This window comes from Pleurodeles waltl, chromosome 7 (genome assembly GCF_031143425.1).
Source record: "Pleurodeles waltl isolate 20211129_DDA chromosome 7, aPleWal1.hap1.20221129, whole genome shotgun sequence".
Classification (NCBI taxonomy): domain Eukaryota; kingdom Metazoa; phylum Chordata; class Amphibia; order Caudata; family Salamandridae; genus Pleurodeles; species Pleurodeles waltl.
Window position 1 is genome coordinate 1,209,640,894 of NC_090446.1, and position 10,404 is coordinate 1,209,651,297.

The 10,404-nt window shown below is 46.2% G+C and overlaps 1 protein-coding gene across 1 annotated transcript in view; it reads right to left on the bottom strand.

The window, feature by feature from the left end:
* The window catches only part of TRIM16 (tripartite motif containing 16), a 112,352-nt gene extending 107,309 nt beyond the window's left edge, over positions 1-5,043 (bottom strand). Inside the window, exon 1 of the mRNA XM_069200347.1 lies at positions 4,375-5,043. Coding sequence (XP_069056448.1) covers positions 4,375-4,953 — 579 coding nt within the window. The 5' untranslated portion in view covers positions 4,954-5,043. The remainder of the gene's footprint in view (positions 1-4,374) is intronic.
* Positions 5,044-10,404: the final 5,361 nt, after the last annotated feature.

A 10,404-nucleotide genomic window follows, 5' to 3' on the forward strand; every position in this document is an offset into this window, starting at 1 on the left:
AAAAACATATATTTGATTTTGCAGTATCAATAAGCAAGTATGTTAGAAAATGATCAATTGCGGCCAAAGTCCTTGTTGGAAAAATAGCCTTGTACCTTGCATATTCCATCATTAAATTGGTATCCACCTGTTTTGCTGTACTAGTCCATCCCAGGTTTCTTTGCTGCAAGTGCTACTGCTGCTCTGTGGTTGTTCTCATCCTTCCTTAATTTTACACCAGTAGGCTCTACTGTCTGGCATCCCAAGGATCTTTAGTTCAAAGACTACCCCCCTCCATCAGGGTTATTTCTACCGGAAAGTTTAATCACTTCCCCTCCGCCTTCTGGACCTCCTGCCGTTGCAGTGGCTCAGAAGTCTGAGGTTCCCACCTCCTCTGTTGCACTGCAACTCTCTTCTTGATTGGTTAGTGAGGGCAGGCTTTGCCAAACGTTAGGCTTATGACTCTTACGCCTCCTTTTTTGTACAAAGCCCCAATCACAATAGGACAGTTCATATGGTGCCAGCCAATTCCAGCACATGCCCTTTAGCACTCTTTTGCTGGGGTTCCTGTGACCAGCTTTGGTGGGTATGTTGGTGTCAAACCCACTGCTTTCCCAGCTCCTCGTCCGAGCTGCACGTTTTTGATGGGGGGGAGGGGGTGTCATCCTAGCTACAGTACCACAACACACATCATGGGCCAGCACATGCCCTCGGCTGGGTAATCGCAACTTTCCCTCTACTGTCTGCTGCAGTGACTGGGCCTTTGCTCTTTTTTGATGCTCTTCACCCCCATCGAGGCTAACTTTGCCAATTTCTGACGTTTTGTTGGTGAGCTGGGTTAAGGTTTTCAGAGTTAATAATGCCTCTCCTGTGACTTCAATCTACTAAGGCGGAAGACAAGGCTTTGGTTTCAGGCCAGGGAAGAGAGTGAAAGAGGTAGCATACCAGATGCTTGGCAAGCCTGGTAATGTGATCCGGCGTGCACACTTGACCTCAGTCCCGGAGACAGACAATGACTGTGTCAGTACGCCTATAATCATAATTTTCTTTATTAAGGAGGGGAGTTCTCTGATGTTCTTGGAAAGGGCCACTTCTCATTCCCAATATTAGTGTTGACATGAAACAAATACTTCTACAGTCCTAACTTTAACCCAAGACCCTTACCTCTCCTGCTGACTTCACAGTTGAGCAGGTGGGTGTAGAGTCGGGGTAGCGCAGTGGCCCGTTCAGTTCGGAGCAGCGAGCTGCTCACACGAGCTCATGCAGAAGGGTGTAGCCTGGCACTCTGTAGTCAATGTAGCTTTTAGTGGGTTCACAGTAGTCCCTTCAATAGGTTTATTTAACAGCACTTTACAATAATTAAGACCAACTGATAAGTGTACAAAAGTAAAAACATATCTATTTAATTTACATAGTTCTGAATTACTGCAATGGTTTATACTGCTGGCGGTGTCTGACTTCTGGCCCATAGCTATTGCTTAATGGGGCAGATAACTCCGAACAAATTGCATTTTTCAAGGAGTTTACTGTTCTGAGAATGTTCTTTGCACCTGCTCGGGGTTAGGAGGCGCTCTGCCAGTCACACAATACAGCAAAATATAACACGCATCACGATCTAAAAGAAAAGATGCATCTAGTTTAAAAAGGTAAAATAAAGAGTATTTTTGGGTACTCGAATATAAATACCCACTCATCGAGAACAAACCATCCCATCCCGACGTGCAGTCCTTAAGTGTCAATTGTGTATAAACCGAGGCACATTAAGAACATTTAGAAATGCACACTTAGGAAAATATCGAATTATTTGCTTCAGTGGTACCAGGCAAAGCATCAGAACAAAGGTTATCCACTGAAGTCACCGTCCAGTTATGGAGATGTAAGACAAAGGCAGATGTAATCCACGACTATCAGACAATCACAGTCACTTTTGTCATCATTGGTTTCCTAATGGGTTAAAGTAATTTAGAAACAGAGCTTGAAAGTGAGCCCATATCAAACTGTTTCAAAATAAAACGAGAAGAGCACTAACTGACAAAGGCAATCATTTTGACTTAAAGTGAAAAAGTGTGTTCACGCTTGCGGTGAGACAACAGGTACATGCAGGGACGTCAATAGCAGGGACATAATTATCAAGAGTGCAGCGGGTGCAGTGACTTTGAAGGCTAGATGTACGAGTGCCCCTCTGCTCTCCGATGATGGTTTTATTTAACTACCCAACCAGAGATTGGTTGAAACTTCCCTAGCTTGCATTAGGTACTATTACAGCCTTGATACGCAAGGGAGACAATGCAGGATCGGTCACATGCGTTGAGCAGTTGCAGTGCATGGAAGAGTAGAGATGGCACCCTTTATCTTTCAGCATCATGGAGATCCCATAACGAATGAGCTAAATAGGAAAAACAATAGGACAGGGGTGCATGGAGTCCGAGAGGAGTGTTACGATGCAGAGGAAGGCAAGGATAGCCGTGTCAGGACAGCACACCGGACGCCTCACATCTAGAGGTGTGTGTTCAGTTCCGGAGCCTTCCTCTGACATGCGCTGCTTTTTTAGGAGGTTCCATATCTGCGCTCGGCACATTCCATCCCACCCTCTACTCGGAGAATTCAACTTGACACGCCAGTTATGTACTCGTATTTTCAATTGCATTGGGGTAATTGTAATTGAGTATTTCTAACATCAAATGTAAACTACAAATGTTAACATTCAAAGGAAAATATGCACTGGATAATCTCCTTACATCACAACATGACAACTTCAGATTCCTGTTTATAGACTTTCTCCTCACCTTACCTACTGTTTCCTCTATGTCCCGTAAGGCTTTCGCCCTGCATCTCTCCCCATCCTGACCATGGGAGTTGCCTTTCTCTGTCCAGCCCTCAGTTTCTCTTACTTACTTTCCGCTCACGCCTCCACTCCTCCTTGTCATCTGCTTCTTCCTTCCTATCTCCACCCGCTTTCTGGACCCATCGTCCTCATTTACCCTCCTCCCTCTCCTGCATTCTCTCCATCTTCCCTCCCACCTCATTCCCTTGCAGTCATTCCTACCGTCATACATTTTAAGTTGCCCAGTGTTAATTATTAGTTAGTTGACTCACTCCTTGCCCACTGCCCAGTGTTACGTATTAGTTAGTTGACTCACTCCTTGCATAGTGTTACGTATTAGTTCGTTCACTCACTCCTGTTTTTATTTGCTTCCTCGTTCAAGTAGCTGCGTACATCTGGAAATGCAAAATTACAAATTCCAAAATACAGAAGGAAAACTGAGACTGGGTTAGCTATTCAAATCTAACTTAAGGCAGCCTCGGGACTCTTCTCCACTCAACCTCCTCTGCCTCACCCAGCCTTCCTCTTGATCACTACCTACCTCCCTCTGACACTAGGAGCACGCACTGCCTTGGCCTGCTTCTAGTTCTAATGCTAACTCCCTTTGACACAGTACTGAACAATATCTTGATTTCAGGTATGAAACTATCATCCAGTCCGGATTTTTCTTTGTACACTGGTACTTGTAGTTCTGAGTTTATAATTATCTACGCGCGACGGGAATGCAAGACAAAACGAGAGATGAATGGGCTAGTCAAGAGCGAATTCGGAAAACTTGGGCCCACCACTTCCTCTTTCTTTTCCTCTCTGTCTTTAATCCCCCGCCTTTTCCATCTCCACCTCTGCGCTCGTTCTGTTAGTTCGCCCCTTCAGTTGCCCAACTCTCACATCCTCCCCAAAGACAGAGCACAGGCCCTCCGACTACAGATTACCCTTCAACACTATGGCTTTCCACACTGGGCGCAGTGCTTAATTTGTGCTTGTTGTTTCCAGTGCTAAACACAGGCACTTATTTTTGAGGGCCGGGGCCCGGGGCTTATTCTTCTGTCTCCAGCATTTGCTGCGAGCAAAAGACACACGTGGAAAAGACGGAGGAAGGAAAAACGAAAAAGCGCCACAAAGGGAGAAAGCTGTAGGGGCAGTAAGTGGCTTAATATGGATTGAAGAGGGCCGAGGTGGCTTCAGGATTCCGTGCTCGCAGATTTAATTGCAGCAGCCGCGTGTTTAGGAGGAGGGCTTTGAGCACCGGCACGTATTTTAATTACAAATTAAGCACAGACTGGGCGTCAGTGAATTTGACAAGGCCCATGCAGCAGCACAGTACTCAGACTCAAAGCAGCATTTTCTCAGTCCCCGCGCCCTTCCAAAAATGAAGTTATGGAGGAAGGGCATAGAACGTATGTATGTCAAAGCCCCTCAAATATGCGGACGGAGCGAGACCTTGGATGTGGAGGGTCACCTTTCAATAGGTGTCAGTGGCTACTTGTCAGTTTCTTTGCACCGACCGCATTACATTATTCCATATTCGCTTTTGAGTGAAAGTCAAAACATCCCTAGTGACCCAACCCTACCTCTTTCAGCTTCCGGGCTTCGGCGCATGGGACGGCCGCGTGTCCCGAGTGCTGCTCGGCCACGCACTCCTCACAGGCACACATGAGGTCGTCCTGGCAGAACCACCGGAGCAGCTTGTTGTGCGCGTCGCAGGTGCGCAGGTCGGCGTCGCGCACGGGCTTCACCAGCCGGTGGGACTTCAGCTTGATGTTCTCCACGTGAGGCCGCAGGTGACTCTCGCAGTAGTTAACCATGCAAGTCAAGCACGACCTAGTGGCCCGGACTTTCTCTTCTAGGCAGAAGTCGCACAGGACTGCGTCCTCATCTTCCGTCTTTCCTTCGTCGGGCCCAGGGACCTCTGCATGGCCATTCGTCTCGGACGGGGCGTCAGCAGCGGGGTTGGAGCCCACAGCTGCGGCTGGGTCGTGGGTCACGTCAGGTTTAGGACTGGTTGCATTTTTGTTCTCGGTGTTGCCTTCTTGGCTGCCAGCAGGGGTCACTTCTTGCTCGGCGGATGCGCTGGTGCCGACGGTGGTCTGAAGGTCTCTTGCACTCGAGCTTTTGGGGAGACCCTGCGCGCTTAGGACCGTCTCAGCCATTTTCAGTCTCGCAGTCCCTGCCTCGCTGCTTTTCGTCCAGGATATGACTGAACTGTGCGCGTTCTTGCAACAACACCAGCCACACCTGATCTCTGCTGCCTGCCCAAGGCGTTTAACTCGTTCATTTCCAGAGTACAAACAAGGAATGCTAACTTTAGAAGCAAGTTCCAACAGACTCTAAGGGCAAATTATGCTATACCTGTCACCCTTTCACGACAAAAATGTGAGGCTTATGTTAGTGCTGCGCTGTAGACAAACTCGACAGTCGAAGAAGCACGCGCGGTTTGGTCCCGTGGTAACCTTTTTTTCCCCGCTTTAAAACATGATCAATAACTTCGGTCTTAACTAGAAAATTCGAAGACCTCATTCATAAGGTGATTTAGGAGCTTTTCCCCAGGGGTTTCTTTATAGTGAAAAAGAGAGGTACACACATCGACAAATCACTTTCAGCCTTGCTGGCTGAATTGCAAACCGGCATTAGCAGAGGTAGTTTTAACCATTACGTCTCCATTGACAGATCCATGTAATCCTGGGTAAATCTCCAAAGGTCGGTTATCTCATTGGCAATATCTAGAGGGGTTTAGTTTGTTGGAAGAGATGCAGAAGAACATTAAGCGCTAACAATCTTTTAACTACAAATCAACGTAAAAACTAAACGACCGTACGCAAGAAGGAACGCTTTAGGACACACCAGTGAATTACTTGCCATTGCCTTTCTGCAATGTTTTTATTATTTTCTCAGCTCTTGTGTGTTTATTCGGCTGAATTGTTCTCAAGAAGTATGAGAGTTTCAAGAAGACCGTAGGATCAGTTGGAAATGAAGTTATTTTCTAATGAGCTTTTTGTGGACAATATCCTCAGAAAGTTGGAAAGGAATAACTGCCCTATTATCACATACTCGCTCTCACATACATCGCCTTTCATCAAGTCTTCTATCCATCCTGCCACTCATCCATCAAGTGATCCACTCTCCTATCCACCCATCCATTTATCCACTCTGCCATGCATCAATCCACTTTGCCATCCATCCACTCTGCCACCCGTCCACTGTCATCCACTTGTTCATCCATCATCCATCCATTCTATCATCCATTCATCAATCCATCTACTTTGCTTTGCAATTACCCATTCATTCACTTTGCCATCTATCCATTCACTCTGCTGTCCATCAATTCATTTTGCCATTCAGCATTCACCCTGCCTACCATCCATCCATCCACTCTGCCATCCTCCCAATCACACTGTCATCCATCCAACCATCCATCCACTGTGCCATCTGTCCATCATCCATCCATTCACTCGTAAACTCTTCCATATTGCCATCCATTCTACCATCCATCCACTTTATCATTCATCCATCCATCCATCAGTCCATCCACTCTGCTATCCAGCTATTCAATCATCCACTCTGCCATGCATCAGCCCACTCTGCCATCCATCCATCGATTCTGCTATCCATCCCTTTACTCTGCTGTCCATCAATCCACCCTGCCATCCATCCTTCACCCATTCAGACTGCCATGCATCAACTCATCCCTCAATCCACTCCACCATTCATTCATCAGTCCATCCACTCTGCTATCCAACCATCCATTCATTCACTCTTCCATACACCCACTAATTCATTTTGCCATCCATCAAGCCACCAATCAACTCTGCCATCCACCCCGCCCATTTGTCAACTCTTCCAACCATGCACTCTAGCATCCATCCACCCTGTTATCCATCCGTTATCATCCACTTTGCCATCCACTCACTCATCTTTTCACCCACTCATCAATCCCTTTTCTCTGCCATCCTTTCACCGGTCTCTCCACCTATCCATCCATCCGACCCTTTTACTCTGCAATCTTTTTGCCTGTCCAGCCACCTAGCCATTCACTCCTCCATTCATTCCCTTTCTCTGCCATCTTTTCACCTGGTTAATGGTTTGATGGATAAGTGGCATTGGTTGAATGGCAGAGTGGATGGATGGCAGAGTCGATGGGCTGAAGAGTGGATGGACTGATGGATGGCAGGATGGGTAGATGGATGGCAGTTAGTAGGGATAGATGGGTAGCAGAGTGTCTGGACAGATGGATCGCAGAGTGGATGGACGGATGAGTAGATGGATGGGTGGCTGGATGGATGGTATAGTGGATAGATGGCAGAGTGTATAGGTAGCAGAGTGTATGGATGGATCAATGGCAAATTTGGTGGATGGAAGAATGAGTGGATGGAATGGGGAAAGATTGAATGACAGATGAAAGACTGAGTGGATGCCAGAATGTAAAAGGTAAATAGTGGATATCAGTAGGTGGATGGAAGAGTGGAAGTGTTAGAAATGTGGACTTTGGTTGGCATTCAGGTTACCCCCTGTCCTAACAAGAACCCTCTCTCTAGTCAGGATAAAGGCGAATCACACTCAGTTAACCCCCGCTCACCATATTGGTAGCTTGGCACGAGCAGGCAGGCTTAACTTCAGAGATAATGTGTTAAGTATTTGTACATACACACACAGTAATACAGTGAAATACTACAAAATGACACAATGCAGGTTTAGAAAAATAGGTATTATTTTATCTAAATAAACAAGACCCAAAACAATAAAAATCCACAATGTACAGTTCAAAATATGAATTTAGCAAAAATAGTGCCTAGAGGGCCAAATGCTGCAAGTTGATATTAAGCAGCGTCGTGATGGAGTCATTTCCTACAATGCAATGCTGATGGCCCCGTTTACAGAGTCGTTTGACCCCCTGGTACAGTACCTTAGCAAAGAAGTAGAAAACAGGCTGGTGCATGGAGACGGGGATAGCGGCGTCGCTGGATCCGATGTGGCGTTGGTTCCGGTGGTACGGGGCAGAAGGGCAGGGGTGTCAGGTCCATACTGCAGAGTAGTGGAGATGAAGCGGTGTCGGTTGCGAAGTCGGTCTTTTGGTTCTGGCAGGCACGAATTCCAGCGAAGTCACAATGCTGCGGGGCAACCTCATGGGGTCGCAATGACATCACAGGGGCACAGGTGCTGAAAAGGCGACAGCTGTCACGGATGTCGGTCTTACGACACTCCGAGGTCAGCGAAGTTGGTCGAAATCATCAGCTGCCTACAGGGTCGTCTGAGTCCTTGCACTCAGCGAGGTCCACTGCCTCTGGGCAGGCAGTGTTGTGGTTCTAGGCAGCGGCGTCCTTTACAAAGTCGCACTGCATCATCCGGCGTTGTTAACCAGGTTATTCTCTAGAAATTCACTTCCAGGGGCCCAGGAACTGGAATGGCACCCTCTGGCAAGCTAGAGACCACAGCTGGCAGACTCAGAACTGGGTGGTGAAGTCTTTGCTGTCCCTGAGGCTTCAAAATAGGAGGCATGCTCTACTCAAAGCCCTTGCAGTTACCTCTCAAGCAGGACAAATTCCAATCTCTGTGCCCTTGCAGAGGCAGAAGCAGCAACTGCAGGATAGCCCAACACAGCACAGTCACAGGCCAGGGCAGCACTTCTACTCAGCTGTTCTCGAGGCAGAGGTTCCTCTTGAATCCTTGATGTAATCTAAACTCTGGGGTTTTGGGTGCAATACTTATACCCCTTTCTGTCTTTGAACTTGCAAACTTCAAAGCAAAGTCTCAAGTGCTTGTAAGCTCCTTTCTTGTCCAGGCCAGGCCCCAACCACACACCAGAAGGTGGAGACTGCATTGTGTGAGAGCAGGCACAGCCTTTTAAGTTGTGAGTGACCACTACTCCCTCCTGTCCTAGCACCAATGGCTCATCAGGATATGCAGGCTACTCCCCAGCTCCCTTTGTGTCACTGTTGGGAGGAGAGCTGCAAACATCCCAACTGTCAAACTGACCCAGACAGGGAATCCACAAACAGCCATAGTCAGAGAATGGTTTAAGTAAGAAAATGTCTCCTTTCTAAAAGTGGCATTTTCAAACTCACAATCCAAAAAACAACTTCACTAAAATATGTATTTTTGAATTGTGAGCTCAGAGACCCTAAACTCCATATTTCTATCTGCTCTCAAAGGGAATTTACACTTTAATAACATTTAAAGGCAGCCCCCATGTTAACCTATGGGAGAGATAGGCGTTGTAACAGTGAAAACCGAATTTGGCAGTATTTCACCGTCAGGACATGTAAAACACATAAGTACATGTCCCACCTTTAACAGACGTTGCACCCTGACAATGGGGCTACCTAGGGCATACCTTAGGGGGTGCCTTACATGTATAAAAAAGGGAAGGTTTAGGCCTGGTGAGTGAGTACACTTGCCAAGTCGAATTGGCAGTTTAAAGCTGCACACACAGACACTGCACTGAGCCATGTTTACAGGGCTGCTAATGTGGATGGCACAACCAGTGCAGCAGGCCTACTAGTAGCATTTGAATTACAGGCCCTGGACACCTTTAGTGCACTCTACTAAGGACTTACTAGTAAATCAAATATGTCAATCAGTGATAGCCAAGTATACATACATTGTGTACAGGAGTACCTGCACTTTAGCACTGGTTAGCAGTGGTAAAGTGCCCAGAGTATCGAAAACAGTAAAAACAGAGTCCAGCACACATCAACAACCTGGGAAACAGAGTCAAAAAGTTAGGGGAGACCACGCCAAGGATGCCAAGTCTAACAGAGAGAATGAATGGATAGATGCATGGATGAAAGAAAGAAGGAAGTTGTTCTAGGAAGGGTCCAGCTCACTTGATTTGCTTTCTTGGAGGCATCAGCTCTTTAGTTCAAAGTGTTGGTGTTTTCATTTTCTGGATACTCCATTGGCAGACCATAATCCTACATTTATTAGTTCATTACTTTCTTGGTCTCTCAAAAGAAAGAATAGGTCAACGTACCAATTGCTTATAATAATAGAGCACAGATTACCTTACAAGAAATATATACCTCCTGTTGTTAAAAGGTAATCCTCTTTCAGCTGATAACTGCCATTTTACTAAAGAAGAGGACTGGAGTATGGTGTGTTAAATGACCATTATTGCCATTTTATCTACTACAATCAAATCTTAATGGAGTGCAAATGTATTTCCAGCCATGCCAGTCACTAACATGGGGGTGGGACTGGCCTGCTGGAAAGAGGCGTTTGGGTGCTGGGAAATTAGATTGGTAGATAGATGATAGAAATTATGAAAGTTACATGAAAAAGCATGTTTGAGGAAAGAAAGAGCGAAGAATTGACACTTTAATTGAATGGAAGGGGAAAGAAATAAAATATTTTTTTACAGGCACTGGAAATAACAGGTCCCGTAAATGTTTATTGCAAAAAAAATATATAATGACTTATAACCACTGATTTTATAGTTTTGAAAATACTGAATAAAAACCCAGAAATTACAATAAATGGAAACGGAACATAGGAAATCCTACTATAGGCTCCACCCCCTTGCCAGCACCTACTGCTGTGTCTGGTTAGACACAGCAGTAGGCTTTGCTCTAATTGTGAATATGAGGCTAGTCTCTCCTAAAATTGGT